The 25269-nt window shown below is 41.4% G+C and overlaps 1 protein-coding gene and 1 long non-coding RNA gene across 2 annotated transcripts; one reads left to right on the plus strand and one right to left on the minus strand.

Moving 5' to 3' along the window:
* Positions 1–29: 29 nt before the first annotated feature.
* LOC142949493 (uncharacterized) lies at positions 30–21761 on the plus strand. The gene is made up of 4 exons (XR_012954042.1): positions 30–1340; positions 1518–2000; positions 20833–20952; positions 21394–21761. It is a non-coding gene; the product is annotated as an uncharacterized LOC142949493 (long non-coding RNA).
* LOC142949491 (neuronal pentraxin-1-like) lies at positions 19956–23273 on the minus strand. The gene is made up of 5 exons (XM_076091160.1): positions 22845–23273; positions 22268–22475; positions 21379–21620; positions 20818–20997; positions 19956–20177 (listed from the first exon to the last, which is right to left on the minus strand). Exons 1-5 carry the CDS (start codon positions 23271–23273, stop codon positions 19956–19958), a joined length of 1281 nt encoding a protein of 426 aa, XP_075947275.1.
* Positions 23274–25269: the final 1996 nt, after the last annotated feature.

A 25269-nucleotide genomic window follows, 5' to 3' on the forward strand; every position in this document is an offset into this window, starting at 1 on the left:
TTGTGTCCAATGTGTTGTCACTGAGTGTCTCTCTTTAAGTGAGTCAGACTTGGCAGAGGGCGCCGATGTGCCAGGCCGGTCCCAGCAAGGCGAGCGGAAAAAGAAGGGCAGGGGGGAAGGGGGCTGACTCTGCAGGGATGGTGGCCAGGAATAGAAGTGGTCAGATGGGGCAGTACTGATCAGCAGGAGGGGTCAAAGATCAGCTGGTAGAAACCGAAGACTGGCCCCACGTCAGAGGGATGTACAGAGCGTAGGACACTCTGCAAATACTTTAGATACAGTACAGTAGGGACAGATTGATGCTGCTGAAAGCACAAAAGATGTTTAATAACTGATACAAAATAGAGACTAAGAATACTCTCATCAGGCATTTTTTACGACCATCATCCATCACCAGATACCTAATGAACATTTTAGCATTCTTCACAAGTCATACAAAGCTAATGAATAAGCAGTATTAACACTACAGGATTCTACCTCACTGGTCTGGCAGCTTCTTCCTCCTCTGCTGTTCTCTGTTTGCACCACAGTTTTACCATCTGCAATCCTTCTATCTTCTCCTCCATCTCGCCTTTCACGCTCTGACTTTCAGAGGCCCTGAGCAGTTGAAACTTTGGTGGACATCTTTGCTTTTTTGCTTTTTAGAGCCTGAAGACTCTGACAGAGGGCAGCGATCCTGCTACCCCTCTGACAGCTCTGCCTCTGTTCTATCAGCAGCTTCTCTGTATCCTCCCTTCTCTCTCCCTTCTTTAAAAAAACAAAAAAACAGGCTTATTCATCGTCAACTCTGACCTGCTTTTGTCTTGTTACAATGTTCTTAGCTTTATAATTGTTGTTTCTTTTCCCCCAGGTTTCGTTTGGTGTTGCAAAAAGTTGATTTTCCAATATTGTGTTTTACAAGGCTGTGGCCCTGTAACTTGCTGTAAATGAGAGTCATTGCTGAATGAGAGTCATTTAACACTTTATACAACAACAAGAATCACAGGTTTGACATTTAGTTTCTCGCTTTTGGGGTTGAATTCACCAACATAGATTTATCTAAATAGATATAACATTAATGATTGTAAAACAGTGATGTCATTAATTAAACTAGCCAAGTAGTAGTCTCGCATGGCCAGACCTACCTGCACAGCGCTGTGTCGGCACTAAAGAAAGGTCTGTTTCTACAAATTATCATTCTGGTAAAGGGGGAATAAATGCTCTGGCTTGTCTGTATTTCTTGAAACCAATCAAAATGGGCTTGCAAAGCCCAGGATGTAGCGACTTTGCCCTTTCAAAATAGATAGCAGAGATGGCGGAAGGGGAGGAGAATGCCGGCCGATACCAACAGTCTACATCTGGTGAGTCAGAATGATTCTGCATTGTTGAAGACTTGGCTTAAGTAAACTGACTTTTTAGGTATAACTGCTTCTTTATATTATGTTACATTAACACATATTAAAATATAGCAAAAGAAGAGGCAGAACAATATAGTGCGTTTTCTCAAGGGGACATTTTTGCCTTTTGCCCTTTCAAAGACAGAGAAGCAAGAAAGAGAACATGAGTGAGAAACTGTAGAAAGCGCTGGACCATTATTGTCTTTATCATTGGGAGCAGTGACATCTCCCATCTGTATCATCCCTGAACATCATGAGAAAAAAAAAAAAGTCTGAAAGCATGGAACAAGAATCAAAGAAATGCTTAAGAAATCCATCAGTTAAACTCTTGAAGCTCTGACCAGGTCAAATGAGAAGATGCTCCACAGTGTGGCTGCCCTTGAGACATTTCTCTGAGCAGATCTGTAGCATAGACAAAGGACGACGAGCGAAACGGGTGAGGGCCATGGCAATCTGTAAAGAGAAGAGCAAAGTGCCGTCTTTTGTTTGGAGTCGACGAGCTCCAGAGATGGACAGAGACATTTTACAGAAGAGTCCACAGCTGGATGACGAATTTCTTTAGCTCTTTAAAGAGACGCAACAACAATGTGGAGACGCAGAGGAGAATTTAAAGAATTACAGAAGGTACGTTGTAATTAATCTCTCAATGCTCTTTCTTTGTGAATTGTTGCTTCAAGTATTTCTGCATCAGTTTGTGATTTCTTACATTATACACTGATACACCTGATAACCCCTAGAAAAGGGGCAAAAACTGAATGTTTACTGTATATTATACAGCTAGCTGGCTAAATCTGGATAGCTAGCTCATGAACATATTAACATGTCTGTGTGTGCAACTGTGTGTATTTGAACATTTACCATTCAAAGCAGTGTTTATGGTGCTTTTCTCCATATCTATGACAAAGTCCTTTCAGTACAGTAGGCCTAATAATTTAATATTTAAGATGTGTGGCTATGCAAGTCAGACTGGCCTTGTTCTGGGATTTTACCAGATCAAAACAAATCTCAATCTCAAAACCCAATCAAGTCTCAAGTTGTCATTTGTGAGACTGAAATCTGACTCAAGTCTCAATGCAATGCTAAGTCCCAGACTTTTGATCCTGTATAACAGATGGGATTCCCTTGTTTGTAGCTTAGTTTGATGAGTTATTTTATGAAACAAACAAAACGTATCCACGATATGTAAGTAAGTATGTAAGCAGACACATTGTCGCAGATACTAGACTGCACAGAATCACAGGGGCAACGTACAGGTTTACAATTTCCCTTTTTTGTGCTCCAAAACGATCTCCGATTCTCTCAGATGAATACTTCCAAGAGAAATAAGAGACAAAGTGCCTTCAGTCCCTTTCATCTCAGGGGTTTCTTCCAGCTGATTTCTCACTACTTGGTTTAACCATCAAACAGTGTTTCATGTGGTCCCAAACTCTTCGTGAGCTGAAAGTCTCTGAAGACATGAAATATTAACTGTATGTCTGTCTGTGTCTCCCTCCTGGATAAGCAACAGTATACCTGGGCCCTGTGGTGGTTTTCAGCTGGATGGAGATTAAAGGGCCCAAGGCACAAATCACGTCATACAGAGCTTTAGAGAAGATGATCAGAAAGAATACGTTTCCTCTGTAACTTGCCTTCCTGACTGAAGGTAACTCTCTTTGATGCATTAGGGACACCGTGTGAACATGTACAGGTTTGTGTCTTTGTGTGTATTGGTGTGTGTGCTGGAGCGGTTGAGAATCCCCCAAGGTAACGTCAATCAACAACAATCAACACAGTGCAAACAATAACAACATATTAAAATGTACAATAAAATATAAAATAAAGTGCACAAACAAACAGATAATAGTACTATAAACAAGTAAAATGTAAGTGTAATGTAAAAGTGTCAAGTGTATTTAAATAAGAACCATAGAAGGGATGTGCAGGGGAGTGAACCGGTAGGAACTTGTCCTGGGGATGACAGAGTCAGTGGGGGTCCCCTACATCATCTGTCACTTCCAAAATGACCCATATGAGGATTTTCTGATTTGACGTCTGCATCGGTAGGAAAATATCATTTATCCAGCCCAGTATAAGACTTACGTCTGTATTTGACATTTTTGGATCTCATCCGGAATCTCCATCCAATCTACTTCCAATGCAGAAGGAATTGTGCCTAACAGTGAAGCGCAGAGTGGGGAGGTTGGTTTGATGGATGGGCATGCTGTGCATCTGACTTCCATGCAGGAAACCAGAGTTCTTGTTTTGTCATAAACTTGCAATATACGTTGACTTTTTGATTATCAGTAGCAATATTTTTCCCTAACTTGAATAAAGTATTTAGTTGCCTAACCTTAACCATACCCAAGATATGATATTTTAAAAAGTTCTGCACAATTGTCCTATATCAGTGATCTTGTCTGGTGATAGAGTTGCATTTATCAGTGCCTTCCAAGACCATTACAAAATGACTGTTACAAAATTATCTATATGACAGTTTGCTGATTTGCCACATCTTTGGTAGAGCATCAAATGATTTAATGGCCATCAGGGGGCAGCGGAAACAAACTGTAAACACGACAAATATTACCAATCGACCTATCTATGACCATCTTTCTCATCAAGTTGAAATGGTAAATTTATCAGCAGAGAGTTGCTTATTTGCACGACCAGCAGATACATCGATACTATATCCATTATTAATCGATACCCTGCAGCCAATAGGAATAGAGTATTCAGTCAGTCCATGGTATAATGCCGCATTTCATTGGAACTGGGAACTCTGAAATTCCAACTTCCCAGTTGGAAATTTAAATTGGAAACTAATCACATTCACGGTGGAGTTGCATTAATACACCTGTTTTTTTCATGCTCTGACAATTGAAAATGGACATTTTTGAAATAAGGAATATTATAATATATTGGCTAATTTTGATATTTCAACATATTTTCACTTGTTTCTTATTGCATGTATTACTTTTTATAGTTAAGTTTATGCCAAGACTACTCATTACTCCCATAAGAGCTCACTGAGCTGCAAAAAATGTGCCCTGCCAAAACAGTACATGACAAAATGTGTGTTGAATGGTGGTGGATGCCCTCATAAGGTGACTCCTTTGCCTGTTCTTCATGTCAGTTTTTTGTACCAGTTAAATGAAACAGGGAGGAGAAGAGATTCTCAGAAGTCCCTTAGGGGAGACGTGCACATGAGAGAAGAACAGAAGAAGGATTTTTAATGAATCTCTAAGTTACCTGTGTGTGATTAGAGGGAGGCGAGGGATTTCTGCAGTGTGCATAGGGCTCAAGTTGTCTTTCTTTGGGACATCAGTGCAGTAATTGGTAAGCGGGTCTGGGAGAAAGCAACAGGGAATGGGTTAGCCTTTATCCCATGAGGTCATATTCTACTGCAGAGCATCAGCACACTTCGTTTTCCCCTGAAGGACGATTGCAACATGACTGGATGTTTTTACTTTTTTAGGATTTCAGTCCGTTTGATTTTAATCTGAAATCTTTACATGCGCCACAGTTAAAGATATTTCACTGATAGATAGATAGATAGATAGATAGAAGGGTTCCTATGATCTGCAGGACCCCTCTGTACAATGAGCACATAGACCATACTTGACTTAACTATGACTGTCATGAGTCAAAGGTCTCTTGGGTCCTTCTCTTTTGAGGGATCAGGAGGGTCATAGTAACCGCACATGTAAATCTCAATTATAAATATTTCAAACAATAGCCAATGTCCTAGCAGGCATACCAACGTAGCATGCCACACCGATACCCTTTGATTAAAGGATAAAGCCTCGGTTATGCTTTCCTCAAGGATGGCAGCAGTGACATGAGCTGACGTGGAATCATGACGAGGAATCTTTTATACTCTGTGCGTGTTTGGTCCGACCGATTTGGGTTGGTAGTCGGAAGATACCATGAGCGGTGATCGTCTGATGGTTCGCCGCACTTATTCCAGTACGTTTCCTTTTCCGATGTTGATTAGTTTGCATCTCTCATATGCCATATTTGCTCCAGTAATAAACACGAAAAGATAACAGATTAAAACAAAAATAAAATGTAGGGAAAGTCATCTACATGCACCGCCACCAACTTCCCTGGCTGGTCTTTTTGTACTGAGCCCCAAGGCCATTGGTTCATGAGAAAGCAAATGTTTAAAAACCGGCCAGAGATATGTAACTAAATTTCTTTAAAGGCCAAATAATTGAATAACAATTTTAAGCAAACGTTACCCAAACAGGAGTTAACGGTGCTTTTTGTGGACTATTTTCATACGCGGATTAATACACATTGATCAAACTACAGTGCCCATGTTTATCTTAATGTAGTAACATGGCCCCTAGCGCAACTGTGTGACTCACTGATGTGTTTTTAATAGTTTTTGAACAACAATGGCACTCAATGGCACCGAGGAGTCAAGGCTTTGGCTACAGAGGAAATACTTCAGGATCAGTTCATTGTTAGTCATTACAGTGAGATACAAAGTGTTTGCTGAGAAATGCTCAAGCATGTTGAAAACAATATTCTCTAGTTACAGTGATGTAAAGCACTAATGAACTGCAAAGACCTCACTGTAAAAGACTATTTCCCTCTCCATCATCTTATGGTGCCTCAAATCAACTTGTCATACATGCAGCAATGTTGTTTACAGAATAGCACGCACAGGTGGACACGCGATAGAAGGAACACATCAGTATAACATCACTAGTTTCTTCCACTTCCACTTTTCTGCGTTCCTCTTTATTTTCTCTCCTCTCATGTTTCTACCTCTCTCCCAGCATGAAGCTCATCTAACGCAGGAGAACCCGGGTGCTTTCCTCCCGGTTGCATTTGAAGTCTCCTCTCTCTCTCTCTCTGCCTTGTCATCGTGAGCTTCGCAGCCACATGCCTTCTGCTTGGCTTTCACTCAGCTGCTGAATCATCGCTTTGATTCTCTGCTTTCTATCAGTTACCCTCCATCATCCGCCAGCTCTCAGTCCCCAGCCGCTGATTCGAGAAAAAGTTGCTGCCTCTCTGTGCTTGCTTATGTAATTCAAACTTATTTATATGTTATATTATGTAATGTTTTTTGCTGCAGTAGCAACACTCAAAACAGTGTCCCTGCCAGTAAGGCTTTATGCAGAGTCGTGTGAATCATGTGGACCAAATGGTCCTTACTACTAATGAGTAATCAGCAATGTGCTTGTTTATGGCCATGAGGGCATTCATTAGCATTATAACAGTACTGGTGGGCTAGCTCTCTTGGCTCTGCTATATTGATTAAGCTTGCTAGCATGCAGCCAGCATTTAGCAGCAGAGATTTTGCTTTCATTTCCCAAATTGTTGGCCTTGCGTTACCATTTAAACACAACAGATGTCTGATTTAGAGTTACATCTGTAGTTGCGGTGTTGCTTTACACTTTAATGCAGCACCTTCTGTTCAGTTTAGATTCCTAAACTGGATTAAGAAGTACACTTCTGAGAATTTAACAAGCCTTAGAAAGTAACCTGATGATGTCATCAGGGTATTTCAGCAATACATTTATACCAGGAGACAAATTCGGAGTTTGAAAGACTGTTTTAAAAGGCAGGGAGGGTCTGACTAAGGGTGTTTTCACATTTAGTCCTTTTTTAAACAAACCAAACTCAGTCCTCTTAAAGTGGACCAAAACAAAAGGGACTCAGTTATATTTGTGTTCACACCCTCAGTTTATTTGAAAGAGGACTCAGTTCTGTTTCTGGTCCACCTCAGCTCTGTTGGGACCTCAGCCCTCTTTATGTTCACACTATAGTTCCTACCTTCATCACTCTGCTGGTCAATGCTTTCCCCTTCAATTACATTTGTAGGGTTGGCACCGGCGCTTCCACACAGAATACTGTCCAGTTCGTTGTAAAAGGGGCATTTGTGTCTTTTAGGTCAGCAGATTCTCTACTTTTTCTAATTCACTCTGAAATATCTATTTTATATTATTGTGAAATTTATTCAAGTTTCTTACCAAAATCGTATATTTTTTACATTTGAACAAATCATGGTAACCTTATAACTTTCACTTTCTGAATAGAGCCTGAATGCATCATAATGTAACTTAATGCAACCTCCATTCAGAGCTGTTTGCTCCATTATTTAGCCAAGCAGGACTGTGCTGCTCACCAGCAGCTCCTGCAAATTTCAGCATTATCAGGAAGTGGCGAAGAGAAAGCATTAATGCTGATCTCCCGAACGCATAATTTTTCTGAATATTGGGGGATAACAGTCGGTGGCTGATTCAACGGAGCATCCCTAATAACAAGTCGGAGCTTGTAGTGTTCACAATACACAGGTTAAGCGAACCACCTCCCGTCTTTTGTCTGCCTTCTAATTACGATTAGAAGTGAATAGGATCCTTTCATCTTTCTCTTGCAAGGCCCCCTACTTTATGAATGTGCAGTTCTACATTTTTTGAGAGACCCTTTAAGACTTGTGGGCTATCATTTTTTCCACTGTGTGTATTACAAAGTTCATGTATATCATTAAGTCCGATCGACAGGTGTGTACAATCAAAAACTGTGACTGTGAAGAAAACAAAGAAACTTGCACACAGTCAATCACATGTACTCACTTTTAATAAAGTTACGATCCTCTGAACTTCATCGGGTAAAATTTGTATAGTCTAATAGCAGGTTTCAAAGGTATGCAAGTCAAATGTTATGTCATGAAGGAGTGTGTGTTTGTGTAAACCATATGAATATGGATTAAACAATTCAAAGTTGACCCAATTATTTTCTGCACGTTCGCTGGCTTTGTTCCCAGATGGAGGCAAGGTGTGTGGGCAGGTGTGTGTGTGTGGGGGCAGGTGTGTGTGTGTGTGTGTGTGTGTGAGAGAGAAAGAGAGAATGTACTAGATTAATATGTCACTTATGTTTCTTCTCTCCCCGGAGGCCACATGGAGGGGCAAGAAACGGGCCTCACAGAATGGCAGATTTAGGCCAATTAAGCTGGAAGTGGAGCATATATACACAAATTCAGACACACACACACACACACACACACACACACGCGGGTGCTGTAGCTGTGGCTCTGGCCCGATCTGACAATACCCAGTGGATACACCCTCCTGCTCTTTCATACACACACAGTCACAGTTCCCTTCTGTTCCACATCTCACAGGCACTTAAACACGTACTCTGTACACACACACACACACACACACACACACACACACACACAGACTAAGCATACACATCTACTGCAGCTCTCTGTCTCTCCCTCACACTCACACTCACATCCACTGCAGCACTCCTATCTCTTCTTTCCTCTCCCAATCAAAACACACATATGTCTTTCAGTACATGTCTAACTTTTTTCTCTCTCTCTCTCCATTGGAAAAATGAATTGATTTGATTCATTCATGGAATTCCCTTCTGTGGAAATCTGCTCGGGAATATTCATATCAAACATTCCCTGTTCTCTCTTGCTCTCAGACTGTGACTCTGAACACCAGCTCAATGTCATACAGTAGAGAGCTGAGAAAGGCTCTGGTACATCTGTAGCTGAATATTCTCTTCTTTACTCAAATCCCCACAGCGAAACAGCAACACGGGCTACTTACTCTGATCTAGCCGTGTGCATGAGATAGTGTGTGTGCTTATGTGACACAAGTGTATTCTCACATTTATTCTGATGCAAACAGGAAAGTCAGGAATTGTGTTTGTATGTTTTTTTATTTAGTTTTTGTCATGAATGCCTTCATGCCTGCCGCACCAGCAGACACAACCGCAACAGAAATTCTCAATCCCAATTCAGGCTCGTTCAATTATTCATACTGCTATTGCGGTGCTCTGGCAGAGAGAGAGAGAGAGAGAGAGAAGAAGAGGAGGGGGGGTATGTAAAAGACATGTCCTGGACCTATATTTTGACTTGCTCGTCTCCAGGTAACTCATTTTCTTTCTCTTGTCACCTATGCTTTTACTTTGTATCCCCTCTGTGATGTTCTTGTCTACACCCTTTCTTCTAGTAGGGTTTCTCAATGCAGCAGACCTCTATGAGCTCCCGCCCCTGCCTCCCCCGTTATGGAAATCACTGGCCTCCTCTGGTGGATGGCCCGTTTCTGTGAGATATCGGCTGTAACTGGCTCCCCAGAGACAGGGAGGGAGAGAGAAGGAAAAGAAAAAGGCATTGAGGGAGGAAAACGAGAGAGAGAGAATGCTTAACGGCAAAATAAAGAAAAAGCATATGCCTGCTGAGTTGGGTTCACAGTGAGAGTAATAAAGATGATGAAGGACGAGGGAATATGAGAGAGAAGGCTTGAAAATGAAAACCAGGGGGACAGGCTTATGAAGAACACAGTGCAGAGGAACATTTGGAGGAACCAAAAGCAGTGTGACTCCTTAAACTGTGCTACTCTATGTAGCCTTCATTATGCAAGTCATTCTACCACCACCCTTTACAAATGGTGTGTTTGCTTTATTATGGGTTAATACATCACTTACTAATTCTAAATACATCACTTATAACCCATTTAAAGCGCCCAAAAATGACGTTACTTTACTTTTCTTTTAAATCACAAAAACAACATCAAAACATCTAAAACACAAGAGACATTTGACTACATTTTCCATTGCCAACAAGGAAGCATAAAAAAAGATCCTGTTCCATGAAAGTGCTAAATATGTAACGCCCCTCTAGCATGACGCTTTGCTTTTCTAGTTAACAGGAAGAAAAAAAACTCCAACAGAAAATGCATTCATTTATTATTTGTTATTTTACAGCAATTTAATAACATTATGACGTAGAATTGAGGGATTATTGTAAAAAGCCGTTCATTAATTACTTGGTAAAACTGCAGACTTGGTTGCAAATTAGAAAATTTGACACTCATAACCTATTATTAATGACAGCATCCAAACAGCAGTGTTACTTGATTGTTAGAAAAGGAGACCCCATGTGAATTTATTAATGACCAACATTTATAACTGCAGACTTGATGGCTTGTGACTGATTTTTACCCACCTGGCAGCCCAAAGTTGTTCTTATTAATGGCCTATGAATAAGAATATATCAATGTGTTAACCATTGACAATGCCATTATTTACAAGAGATTAAGCCAGCTATAAATCTTTAAAAGAAGGGTGTCTTATCAGAAAGTGAAGTTCCTTTCCGAGAATTTATTCAATAAGCAAATTATCAATTATTTAGGCCATATAGGTGAAACGATTTAATATTAAACAGTGTCACGTAACGAAGTTCTCTCAGAAGAAAGGTAATGCTTTGCCACCTTATCACCTGAATCACTCATTTACACTACAACCTAGTTTCAAGAATTGACTTGACTTTGTCTCCTGCATTAAGACAATTTCACAACGTGCCACCATTGACAATAAGCACAGAGCCAGGGTCAGTCTGGCTCTTACCTTAAAAACAATGTTTCAGACACGTGTGTGCCTGTCTGTCTCTCCACAGTTAATCTAGCACACTACTGGACCCATCAGCTTCATACTTGTTGTGATCATTTATGACTTTATGCTCACGGACCTCTCAAGGTTGCAGTGATCCACTTTTTGAAAACACATTTTATTGACATTTATTTTATACCGTCATTGACTGCTGACTCCTCACTCCTCTTAACCACATCTGCTTCAGTTGCAAAAGACATTTCTGGCTCTCGGCTAAGCTTAAAAGAAAAGCCTCAGCTAGTCTGTCTCAGGCTTTTGCTGTCACTCAAAAACTGACATCCGTAGAAAGGTTTTGTCACATTTTGAACCGGAGCATCTGCAGATAAATTCCATACCTGATATGTTGTGATCCACTAGTTACGAGATGAATAAATCCCTGTTTTTGTTATCTGCCACCATCTTGACTGTAAAGGAGCTGGGAGGGGCAATTGAGTAAGATTCTTTGTTGTGGGAAAGGGAGATCATCATACATTTAATTAGTAAATGTAAGTCTTTCCCTTAGTATAAATGGCTTTTTCATATAATTTGATTTATCCATAATTTCTTAAAGTGTACATACATTACTGTATCATGCAAAGGTGTTTGGTGAGTCCTCTGAACAATTTCAAGTTCTTCTTTTGCTTGTTGTTTATTTAGTAATAATGTTCTTGTAAGTATACTTATTTTATACTACTTCTATATAATCATTTTTAATTTAAAGTATTCAATTATTTTTATTTGAATAAAGTCTTCTGATTTGGAAGTTCAAGACAAACCTTTAAATGAGATCAGGCCTCCTGGCGACGATGACGCCTCCCTTCACCTTCCTCAGTGTCCCCCCAGCTTCCTCTTTCACATCCTGTTGTCGTGCGTCAGCCATACATATTTCATTGAGGATTCAGCGAGGGGTAAGTGGCAGTAGGTTAGGGCTAGGCACATTAATAAATCAAAGCAGAACAGAAGTGGCGTGGGATTTCATACAGGGTTGGTGCTGATATATCAGCGGGCATGTGTGCTGCAGTCATGGTTGTTTTTATTTTCTGCTTGATTGAAATGAAACTTTATGTTTGTTTAATAACCCTTGCACACTTAAACCTAGCTAAAATAAATTTCTAAATTACATAATCAAGTGTAAAATAAGCACCCATTCATGTCAAACACACTTACCTGGAATCACCTGGGAGAAGCTCATCACAAACAGAGAGAGGAAACACCTGAGAGCCCCCAGAGCCACAGGCAAGAGCATCCAACTGTGGGTCATAACTCTGCAGGGTTTCACATCAAACATACACTTCAAAAGGCTTCTGCATCACGAGAAAGGGCCAGAATTAACAGGATGTTCCAGACCTGTTTGGGATGAAGACACACTCACATACTGTAGATACCGATACCTCAAAGAATTGCTTATTCCTCATCCACACAGTTTGCTTGTGGATTATTAAATGAGGGAGGCAGCACTCCCGCTTGCAACAGTATGAATGGTGTTAATGAAAAAGAAACGCAGCTTGATACAATAATATGAGGTGTAAAGTTTAATCAAACCAATAAATAAATGCTCTGACAAGTATAAAATAATATTGGTGGCAGAAAGACTAACCACAGTGAAGCTGTCTGGAGCTACAATGTTGACTACAGACTTAAAGTCATCTTTAATGTGCTCCAAAGTGAACACATTTAAAGTTCGATTAAACACTCTTGTATTACTGTGCCTTTGACTGATTCATCTCTCTTCTGCACTGTTAATTCATTTATTAAAGTCCGAGTTCATCGTGTATGTTTATAGTTGTCAGGCTTGTGTTCAACCCCCTGTGGGGATAGTGGAGGCCGTGAGTCTCTGGCATCAGGGTCGGCGACAGAGGGGTAACATTGGGTCAATTGTCCAGGGGCCCGAGCAATACACATGGTGGGGCTGTCTGGCATTATTATATCGGGTGTCGCAAACTGAAAACTTTGAGCTTTGGCTTGGCTCGTCTCTATGACATGACTCGGGGTGGACATTTACATTTCTGAGATATTTCTCCGCTCTCGGCTGAGATGGACGGCGTAGGGCTGCAACACATATCTTGTTTCATCATAGACATTCATTTAAAAATGTTAAATGCTAATGGTAAAATGGATGTGCATTCATATAGTGCCTTTCTAGTCTTCCAACCGCTCAAAATGATTTACACTACTTGTCAACATACACACACACACACACACACACACACACACACACACACACACACACACACACACACACACGCGTTCATTGATTGATGGCAGAGGCTGCCATGCAAGGTGCCACCTGCCCATCAGGATGTGAACTAAATATGAATTTACGCACACTCTCACACAGCAATGGCATTTTGGGAGTAATTTGGGGTTCAGTATCTTGCCCAAGGACACTTATTAGATATACGGAGTAGAAGAGCCGGGTATCAACCCCCCCGATCTTCCGCTTAGAGGACAAACAGCGTCTGTTGTTTTACATTATTGTTGTTTACCATAATTTGTAATCAATAAGAAGCATTTTCTAAAATGTTTGGTATGTTTTATAGGCATGTTTGTTAAAAAAAAAAAAAAAAGAAAACATAAATATTCAAATACAAAAATTAAAAACCAAGGTTATTTTAAAGGGACATTTGTGTTTGTCTTCCTGGCCTGGTTAGTGAATTGCTGATGCTACCCATGAAGCCCACTGAGACGTGTGTGTGTGTGTGTGTGTGTGTGTGTGTGTGTGTGTGTGTGTGTGTGTGTGTGTGTGTGTGTGTGTGTGTGTGTGTGTTTGTGTATATGTGTGTGTCTGTGTGTGATATTCAGGTTATATTTAGAGAGAAATAACACCTTCTTTGTTCAAAGTAACTGGCTGAAAATGGAGTGGATCCTATCTGTATGGGCCTTGACAGTCTTCGTTTAATGGAGAGTTTTCATCCCAACGGTGAGACATGACCAGTGAAGCAGCCTCCTGTCATGGCCTACATTAACCTTGATCCCAGCCTGCCCAGGAAGCCCCATTATCCTCCCTGCATCCCTCCTGGAAGCTTCTGCTGATCGGTAAATGCCACGAGTTCCACTCCCTGCTGTCTGTGGGAGCTCTCACCATAGGAGGAGAACGGAGAGGAGGAGATCAGAGGAAGAAGACGAGACTCTTTTCTTTCTTACTCACTCCTCTCTCAGGAGGAAACTTAATGTTGACACTCCACTTTCGCTGCTGTGAGGCAAATCCATTAGACCATTTCAAGTCTTGGAGCTCAATGAAACAGCTCCAGTGACAGAATTAAGCAGGCTGTCAATAGTCCAAAGGCTTCACCATTTTGCTGATCTTCGAAAGAACACTCTTTCAGCAGGCATCCTCCTCAAGTTGTATTGGTTGAGCATGGCACCCCCAAACTCTCATTACACGGTGCTACTTTGTCGCCACAATGTTAACGAGAGAAATTGCTGCAGTTCTAAACTGAAGCAATATTCCTGTCTTGTCTCAGCCACCAGGGACAGCTTATGAATTAATGAGATGTCAGCAGAGATGTCATGTCTTTATTCACTCAATCTCTCCAAAAGAAAAAAAACATGATTCTTGTCTGTCTCTGGTGCTTGACTCAGGGGGCCCATCTTTAAAAGTGCTCGCTCCTTCTGTGTTGTTACGGCAGATATACATCCTCAATAAAAGAAACAGGAAGGAATCAGTGGATCCCACTTATTTTGGTATCAGAATCGACTAAATCCCTGATTGAGATTGGATTTGGTTAACATGTAGCAGCTCTTTGTATAGTTGTTGAGAGGGTTTGTTGTTATTTTAGCCATAGAGCCTGCTGTGTGTGGCTAGACAACCTGGCCTACTTGGTTGTTGTTTGTTGCATGTCTTTCCTTATAATTATGGCTTGTTTAACCTTCATGAGTCCACAATGGACTCGCTGTTGATGCTCAATGTGCATGTATGCTCTATCGGTCCCAAGGTTAGCTTATTTAATTAACAGTATGTCTCAGACAGATGTTCTTAGCTTAAATGTTTAAAGTCAAGATGAAATAAAAAATGCATTTGTAACTCGTTAGGATCATATCCACTGTCATATTGTGCACCTATTTCACAATACAGTATATGCCAATTTTTTTTACAAATGTATTTTGATACTAAAATCCAGTCAACATTTCTTCCTGCAAAACAAAATATAAAGTACACTTAGGTAAGCTACTACCAACCAATTTTAACCAATAATATCATGACATCCATGCATAAGTCAATCTGCAACGAGGGACGAGGGAGGTGTGTGTGAAGCCACAGTCCTCTGTAGCTCCGCACTGTGCAACACTCCCGCCCACTTGTAAATGTACAACGCTTAAATATTCAGTTTTGCTGGGTAATACTCACAGCACATAAATTAAAGACGCCTTAACTTCCATTCAGTGTGACTTTAAGTTGTTTTATTGCTGATATTTAACAGAAAGGTTGAGAAAAGGAAAATTGAGAGGCGCTGGTAGGACAATTCCTAACATGAACTTTAGAGGTGTCGGTCAATAGAATTTGTTATCGTTGGACATAGCCAGGCTAGCTACAGAGGTGGTATCGATCTTCTAACTCTCAGCAAGAAAAAAAGCTAAGGTATTTCCCAAAATGTCGAAATTTTCTTTTAAAGCACTGTTCAGAGCACACCTGTCTGTTATTTGAGTAATGTAGCATGTATTAGAGATGGCAACGTCGGTTGGTCTGTCCACTTCTTTGGTCGAGACTCCTGACTGAAATATCTCCACTACTAAGCGACTGAATGGATCAAGTCAAAATGTATTGATGTCCAATACTTTGTTTCGGTGGTAATTAGCAAATATGGGTCAACACGCTAACCTGAGATGGGGAACATGGTAAACATTATATCTGCTAAACATCAACATTCTAGTATTATCATTGAGGGCGTGTTAGCATGCTGGCATTAGCATTTAGCTAGTCTACAGCATAGCTCTTAGTCTTGTTGAAAACTTCTTCACGATATTAGTTGATGTGAAAAAAATAAACCAGGACACCTTCTCCTAATCTCCAGTATGAACCTCCGCGCCTGTTTACATTGCCAGGTGAGGAGGTGCTCTAGGCTATGTGCTTTGCCAGCAAAACATTATGTAGTGTGCTGTACCTTAGAAGCAGCAAATTACTAACAACCCTTCAGAGGTTGCTCTCTACTCAGTTTCCTTCAGCCCTGTGACTTCCTTAGCGCTTATGTCAAGGCTTTATGGAACAATTCCGTTGTAATTAATTTCCTTTCTGAGCCAGCAAAGGTGGGTGTAACTCCAACATTTCATCATGTAATGTCAGTCAAAATTGTTCATGAAAGAGGTGGCTTGATCTTTGTGTCTTATGTATATCAAGAGTAAGCTCATCCTTTAGGCTGCCTGGATCTATTTTAGTCCGTCCGCACAAATGCATTTGCACTGCAGAAATATATTCGGTCAGGATTAGCAGCACTTCGCCGGGAGGGTATTCGCTGAGTGTAGTAAGCAGACCACCTACTGATTATGTTGTGTTTGGTGGCATCAAAATAAGATGCAGGATTATCTGGCCATGGTTGCTCCCCTTCCTGGCTGAATCAGTCGTAGAATAACCTGCTGGTCTCAAAGTGACACAAAATAATGTTCATCAAAACAGTTCAACTTCGTAGTTAAAAGACTTTGACACTTTTCTGTTCAAAACTTTTCTTGTAAATCCTGAATATAGTTGGAAATTTCTTCTACAATGACAGCCACTTTGGCAAACACCTCCACTCATCTTTCAGCTGTCCTGGTATTTTCTATAAATATAATTGGCTGATATACCCAAGTGTTTTGGGACCCATCTGCCAACGTGGCTAAGGGATAGAATAAATTGTTTTCTGCCTCTGTTTTCCATGCTGCTACAGGAATTGTATTGATGCCATGTCATTCTTTTAAAATGTTCCTGACCCTGGTTGCGGTCTGCTGTGCATCATGGGAGATTAAGGTGACGCAAACTCTCTCTCTCTCTCTCTCTCTCTCTCTCTCTCTCTCTCTCTCTCTCTCAGCTAAAGAAAATCCCCTTCAAGGTCAAGTTAAGATCAACATTTATTGAACAGAACAAGGACCTACAATTTTGCCTTTCCCCAATAATGTTTCAGTCACGGCTCAATGAATGTATTCATGAGCTAACCACATTAAGGAGTGGAATTTCATTCCATAAAACAGTGTGAAGCTAAACTTGCTGCTGAATATCGCAGGTGCAAACACGGGAAACAAATTGAAATTTCTTTAAAAATGAGTAAACGATAAAAGTTTGCATGTAAGATGTTGTATGGGAGTTGCAGTGTAAAGGAACTACATAAGATATTCAGAGCATTAATATAGCAGCAAACAACTATTTTCTATGTAAAGATATAGTGGAGTAATGTATACCTGAGCAGAGAAAGAAGGCACTCTCCATCTGTGTGTTATCTCAGCTTCTCTGTGCTATGTGTGTAAGCCGGTGTGGCTGTACGTCCATGTTAGTGCATGTGAGTCCCTGTGTGTGTGTCCCACTGCCTTCCTAATCGCCACCACTGCACTAGCGCAAAGCCCACACCCTCTGGTTCTCCCTCAGGGGAATACTGTTAGCTCTGTCAGTACGGCTGTCGCTGTTAGCACCGCCGGCTCAGCCATCTCCATGTTGAGAGCCATGTGGATGCAATCCTGGCTCAGAATCTGAATCATGGATGCTCTGTATATTGCCCCTTTAAGTTGAGGTAATTATATAAGTTGAAGCGTCAGATGAATTTGAGGTACGGAAAAAGTTGATAGTGTCTGTTGAATGGGAAGAGTTGAAAGCAGTTGAAATTTTAGTTTTAAATTGAAGCCCGGTAGTCAGTTGAATTTTCAGTGTTGTATCTGAACATTGAAAGCGGTTGAACTACACATGAAAGAGTAAGCTATGAGAGTTGCTAACATGTCTGATGAACAACAATGAAAGCAATTTAAAGCAATCAAAATTGCAGTTGAAATGTATGTACTGTAAACAATCAAAGTAGTCTATCCATTAAGCACTGACACCAGACAGTTGAAAAATAAAAATCAGTTGAAGTGTCAGTTGACATGTTGATGCTGAAAGTAGCTTAGGAAGTCAGTTGAAGAAGAAGTTCTCAAAGCAGTTGAATTATTGTTTAAAGTATTAAGAATGCAATTCCTCCTGAGCCAAACAAAGTCCACTGTGAGGTTTCTAAAGAGCCGTTTGAGCAGTTGAAGCTCAGTTGAATTTGAGTTTCTATCAAAGTGTAAAAGTTGACAGCTGTTGTAGTTTTATGTTGATGCGCTGTATGCAAGTGAATTGTCCGTTTGCATGTAAACACTCCCGCAGAAAGCTAACTAAACTAAGTCAGGCATAAGTCAAACCTGCGAAGACCTACAACTTCATCTTTCCCCAGTAATATTTCAGTCAAAGGTCAATAAATTTATTCAAAAGAAATGTGGTGTTTATGAGCAGAAATTATACGGCACAACATGACTTAGAGGTTTTCTTGATAAAGAAATTATGAGTTGAAAAACAAAGATAACAGCTGCACACTGTGAGGAGCTTTTCTAAAGTGTCTCATGGTGAGGAAAGAAAGGTGTTCTAATAGCAGCAGAACAAATCGTGTTGTTCTGATTTATTTTTCTTTCACCACTTGACGCTTGAGTAAAGGATTAAGTGTCTCATTTAGATGCAGGAACAGCCCCATCTCTTCAATGCTAATGTTTGGTGCTCCAGCAACAGGTCAACTGAGCTGAACGTCAGCTGAGCTCGAATTGCTGTAGTTTTAGTTTAGGCTGCTCTCCGTTGAACTGAGCCATTGAAAGGCTGATATGACGAAGCACTTTTCCCCTTTGACAGCCTCGCTGTCTTTAGTGCACGGCACTGCATCTCACAGCAGCAACAACAAAGCAGGGAGTGGGTTATCTTCTGCAGTCATCTTAAAAAGAGTCAGAGCACACAAACACACAGAGACCCACACAGTTTCATCTCTTTTCTCAAGCGCCCTCTTTGTGACCTTCACTGCCTTTGGATATTTCACTTATCTGGCAGTTAGCTTTCTGTCTTTACTCTTTGACCATGGTAAAAATGTACTATCTGATCTCCTGCACCCGCTCGCTCTGCATCACCTTTCCCAGTGCTCTCACAGCTTCACATGCTTCGATACACATAACCAAAGCCAGGAATGCACTGTGACATTAAGTATCACAATTTTATTACAAAAATTAAATTTTTGATCTCTCAGTTTTGCCATGCTTGGAGCATATAACAATACAGTAAAAAACCCAGACCCAGAGAAGATTGTAAAGCAGATTTCAACAATGCTTTCACAGCACTCTGTCATTCATGCTGTTACTATACACATACTGTAACATTCCTAATACAGAGTAGTACAAACACCTGCCGAAACACGTCATGTCAGATAACAAACTGTAATTAAATAACATTTACCAAGAAACAAGAAACTAAACCCAGCTCAGAAAGGATAACATAAACCAGTAAACATTGAATTTGCAACTTAAAACATATTGAATGTGCTGAATATTTGTACCAGCCCAAGGCACCCAGGCTTTGTAGCAATGTTGGCAAGTTAACGACATTCTTACACTTGAAGCGAAACAACAATTACAAATTGACTTGTACCAAAGCCTGACTTTGCAATGTCCTTCAACATACCCTCCTCTCTTGGCAATCTCTTAGTCAGTCACAGTGCAAGTTCCGGAGGGGCAGGGCAGAATGAAGGAGAGGTAGGGGGGGGGGGGGGGGTCGCAGGGAGCAGTACCGCGCCAGACATCACTTCACACCGCCAAACACTGATAAGAATTGGATGGACAGCGTAATCTCCCACTTTCCAGAGGGAAGGGGGTGGGAGCGGTTATGTAATTCCTCTCTTGGATTGTGAATTGTCCAAACATGAGGCGCAGATTGCCAGCTGCCAGTCCAAGTCGAAATAAGGCAAACGAAAAGCTTAGGTGTGCTTTCAACTGAACGTCCAAGAAAAAAAAATTTGAAACAGATACCGAAACAAATACCACTACTTTCTCTCTGAGGTTTCCATGATAAATTCTGTTTTTTTTCCTCAAGATGAAAAGTGTTGTTTTGCACATAAATATCTAAGAACGATAGAAATCCCAGATTTAAGCTTACCAACAACTCAAATAGTCTCTAACAAACGTCAAATGAAGACATGAACGACAAAAGCTCAGAAACACAGAGTGGCCTTTCTTGGACGGTGAAATTGCACTTCAGTTGAGCGAACGGCAAGGCTCGAAGGTCCATTTGGTCGCTCCGCCAAATATTTCGATGTTGCTCTCCGTCCAGGAGAAGACGTTGCCAGCCGACGGTTTGCTGTTGCAGGTCGCCAAGTTGTAGATCTCTGTGACAGAAAGTTTCCTATTCCAGATGTTCAAGTTTGCTAGTTCACCGACGAAAGCTTGTGTCGCATCGAAGCCTCCTCCCAACGTGTCCTGTCAAACAATGCAGACAAGTGTCAATCGTCACCACTTCAAGTGCACATCAAAGTGTTAGTTAAGTGGTCAGAGAAGTTGAAACAACTCCACACTTTGTCCTTTGGAGACGTCTTAGATGTATGTGCATTTGAGCAGAGGACTAAATATGATCACATTTTATTATAAGTCGCATCAACTGAGAGAACTTTTGCTCTTAGATTAGTTAAATAATTTGTTTTTAATTTTGATTTTACTGAACTCCAGTCTCGGAAACATTTAATTTATGTTTGCATACATGATATCATTTTATTTAGCAGTGTCATTTGGCAGAATGCTTGATTATATACAGGTCTCTTCATAGATATGTCTTGCTCTGTGCAACAAAGGGATTTTCTCTGTAAAATCTCAAATGTTTCCCTGTCAATATTCAGACCAAATGACTGAAGCACTGTTATTTTTTCCAATCCTGGGATGATCTTTTTCGAAATTGATTTGAAAGCCTCAATGGCAACCTCTTCAATGTCTTCACAGTCTCATTTCATAAACATTCTAACAATCTTTGTCCAAAATGAAATGCATAATTGTCAGGATTATTTCCAAATTTGTGAGGGATTAAAGTGCAAAAGTTGCAATTGCTGATTTGAAAATGAATATCCACCTGCTCTTGTCCCAGGACCAGCACTCCCTCTGGTTTGATGGGATGGTACGGTGCCAGATTTTCTCCGCTCCCCCGCATCACTCCATCCTGGAAGGCTTCCCACATCCCGTCACGGGTGGTCCACGTGATGCAGAGGTGATGCCATTTCCCATCATTGATGAGGAACGGCAGCTTTGCAACCTGCAGCAGAGACATTGCAACAAAAATAATCACATCTTTCTCTATATTTCACACTTAAGTAGCAGAATCAAAAACGCATCGCTTCCACACCTTCTCTTCCTCATTTCCCCAGTCACACATCGTTTCCTCTATAATAAGGCCTCTGTTGCACACCTCAGCGTCTATTTTTATTCCATTTCCTTCTGGTGCATGAGAAGTTGTCTGGTTACTCTGAGTCATCCCAGCACAAAGTATTGTAACTTTTTCCTACTGTTGCACCCACTGTAATTTATTCTGAATATTTACAAGATACATGTAAATGCCAAAAGCCATGATGACGCCCTGCAAATGTAAACAATGTGTGAAATCCATCTTTATCCATGATAATCACTTTTCCATTACCTTGTCATTGATAAGGATCTCCATAGGGTTGGTCCCCCACTCGATCAGCACCAGCTCGTTGGCCTGACCCGGGACAGCGTAGGAGAAGGATGTCCCCACGCCAGGCGAGGCGTTGGACTTGATCCACAGACACACGCTGAAGGAGTACATCTCAGGAAGGCTCTTCTTGGCTTTGGCGTACATGTAGTTGGTTCTCAGGGGAAAGGTCAGCTGAAACGTATCTGTCGGCCTGCTGTCTTTACCTGTAGATGCCAGTTATTATAGAGGATAAGTGATAAACCCACATATGGTTTTACATGAAGTCATGATGACGATTAAGGGATTTATATGATTAAGTCAGTTAATGGAAGAAATGAAAAAAATACCATTTTGTACCATTTTAAAATTACAACCATCTCTAATTAAAGATGAAACACTGTGTTTTCAATGATTTTCGGTCTTTTGCTCGTTTATTTGGGCTCTGTCTCCCGGCTCTCTCCTGCATACAACGTACGCACCCACATTTGCAAGTGTTGAAAAGCGCCAATGCGAGGTGCACCCTGCAAAGTTCCTCTGCCTATGACCTCTGCATTTGCAATAAGGATCCCATGCAAGTTAGGTGCTCTGGTTTTGCCTTTGGAAAAACTCAGCGAAGCAAAGTGCTAACAGGTCTTGAGATATGCAAAGCAATGCAGCTCTCCTCTCCTCCCTCACACTCTGTGCGCAACGTGATGATTGCGGCATTGTGAACGCTTCCACAACATGAGTGCTGTGATACTGAAGATTTCAGTTTTTTTCTAAAGATTTAGGCGCCCTTGAGCTTAAAAACCGATTAAATTATACCTAATCTTGTTTAGAGCTCCCGTCGAGTGCAAAGTGGAAGTCTTGTGCGCGCACAATTCAAACGCACCTTTCTCGAGGTCTGTGATCCGATGGTGCAGAGTGGTGAGTGTGGACTCCACTCTGTTCCGCTGATCGGTGTCATTCCTGGCGCCGGGTTTGGTCTCCTCTATCGTGTTGACCCGGGACAAAACCTGCTTCTCCATGTCGTCTATCTTGTTTTGGAGCAGATCTTTCAGACTGTTCGCTTGCACGGTGTTGTTCCCTCGGCTGTACTGCTGCATCGGACAGAGGGAGACAGACACTGGGTTAAAAGGGCACAATGAATACTTTCTGTGGTGTTAAAACTCCCTGAAATATGTTCCGCGTGTGAAGCCTTCAGTCTGGTCCCACTGCACTGCCTGTTTATATGCAGCTCTGCGCCACATTATTCAAAAGGACGCTGGTTTACTTTCCATGATGCTTCTTTCTCACTGTCAATTAAAAGATGAACTAAAACATATGTGGCTCCAAGCAGGAACTTCACACAGCCAGAACAATATTGCAGCAGTATATTAGAGGCTTAACCCTCATGCAGATGAACAACCGGGGAAGCAATAATTTAATTAACTTTTGACCTGCTGCGCTGCTCTCCTCTGGTTGCCTACCTCGAGATTCTCCAGTCTCTGTTTCAACGTCTGTAAAGTATGTCCCAGCTGGGTCAGAGTGTCCGTGGTGCCCCGGGATACATCCCCCATCGTGTTCTTCGACCCCGGCCGCCTCCCACCGGGTCCCGCCGCCGGGAGGCTCTGGCTCTCGCAGCGGCTCAACTTGGACGTTAGTTCCCTGATTGTCTCCTTTTGGTTCATAATTGTCTCTTTTTGCTGTAGCACGGTCTCCCGCAGCTGCATGACCGTAGTCTTCAGGTCCTCCGCCGGACCGCTGTTCTGCATCGTGGCCGCGCACAAGTCCATATCCTTGGGCACCGACGTGCAAATAAACTGTGTCTGTCCGAAGTCTTGCGCAGAGCTCTCCACAACAACCAGGCAAGAAAGTAGAAAAAGTTTCCACGAGAATCCGTCCATGGTTCCAGTCATGTCTCGCGGCTTAAGAGCGAGTGGGTGAGTGAGTGGTCGTTCTGAGATGTCAGCACCACGGAGCTGTCCACTGAAGCTGTGAGCTCCGGTCGCTGTGTGCAGTTTATATAGCGGACATAACGCAGAGCAGGTTCACTGCATCACTGAGGGGAGGCAGCGGGTTCTGCTGTACCTACATAGTCCAGCCCCTTATTTAAGGTCGTCCTCACTGTTTGCGAAGCACCCAAGCAGTCAGTCTCTACAGTGACAGAGAGCAATTCTGTATAGTTGAGTCCTAAAATTCATATTTGGCTGCACACAACGTTTTTGTCAGTTAAAAGCAGGCCCCTAGAGTTATAAAAAGTTATTATTTGGAAATTACACCGAAATCACTTTAATATGATGAAATTAAGTTGAAAGGGCCCCAGTCTAAATGACTTGATGGATGCCTAATAGTTTAGAAGCTGATCTTGTCTGTAAATCATTCCCCAAAATATGGAAAGTAGCGAGAACTGTTAAATTGGATGGAATTAAGTTTTTGTTGAGTGTGATATTTCTTTCTGAAATGTAGAGTGTGAAAGAGAGTAAAAATGTCCACTTGTTGGATTCAATACACTCAGAGGATTTACTGCTACAGCCGTGGTCTGGTAGGCTGTAACTTATGGTGGCTAATGTTAGCCACCTTTAAAGTTTTGGTATATCCTAAATATTGCTCCCTAACTCAACTCAGTTTACGATCAGAACTTTTACCATCATCAGGTACAGTAATTGACCCTTGGCTAAGCCCCGCCGCTCGCTGGTACTCCGTCAAGCTGTCAGAGTTACCATAGAGCCCATACTGGCATGAACAGCACTCCCGGAATAAATATTATCTCCATTTTGGAACATTATTCACTGTTAGAATCATTTAAAGCTAAAGCAGCATATGCATGCAGTATACATAACTTCAGTAGCAGCATAGAAGTCAGTCTGGATCACTTTAAGTAGGCTATTAGGCGTACTTGAGTACATGTTTACTGAGTTTCTGAGTTTTCTACTTTATATGACACATTTGGTTGATTTATTAAATGATTTGGTGAAATTATTGGTCCACCTTAAATGAAATCCAATCCCCATCCTCTAACGAAGCCTGTACCATGGTCAGACTCCCCATTATCATCTCTCTCTCTCTCTCTCTCTCTCTCTCTCTCTCTCCCTCTCTCTCTCTCTCTCCGGCTCCACTCATAAGTCTTTGAATGTATAGACTTGTGTGATGTCTTCCACACTTTTGAGTGCAGCAGTGAAAGGTGTTGATTGTCAAAGAAGAACCAACTCTGTAACGCAGTGCACGCAGCCTTATGGAGATGCTTTGCCCTGGTAGAAACCATTACAAAACAGAGGCGCTAAAAGGAAAGAAAAATGTTTCCAAATAACTAAACAGACTGTTATGTAACTACCCCTGCGGCTCTCGCATTAATAAATAAGACAGAATACACAGCGAGGGAAAGGTGGCAACACTCTGACATATATCATGTTGGGATAACAAATCACCAAAGATGGCAGTGACGTAGGAAGGACACACAGCTGCGTGGAAACAGTTTGACCTAAAGTGAAGTGGATATGAACTTCAGTAAGACTTTTTTTTACCATTGCAGTGCAGGGTAAGGAAAGGGCAACAAAAAAAAACAGAAATTAGTAATCATCTCTGAAATAAAACATTTTATGGTGCATTCAGGTCCAAAGTTTCCCCTGAAGCAGTATCTAAGACAGCAACTAAGACTAATGGTAAGAAACTAAATGTATATCTGCAATACAAGATGCTTTCCCCCAGATTTTCTTAAATCTTTTCACTCTGTGAAATACTGAGAGCCGGCTGTATTAGCAGTAAAGAGTGCTGCAGGGATGAAGTATATTTGCAGCCCAATCCGGAAGTGTCGCCCTGCTTCCCTCAACAAAAGGAATATTAGCTCTGTGGCAAACACAAATTTATGATACTTACACGTACTTACACATGCTTACATAATCTTCACAAATGAAC

Source organism: Anarhichas minor, unplaced genomic scaffold (assembly GCF_050575085.1).
Source record: "Anarhichas minor isolate MPS153535 unplaced genomic scaffold, ASM5057508v1 ptg000014l, whole genome shotgun sequence".
In the NCBI taxonomy this organism is placed as follows: domain Eukaryota; kingdom Metazoa; phylum Chordata; class Actinopteri; order Perciformes; family Anarhichadidae; genus Anarhichas; species Anarhichas minor.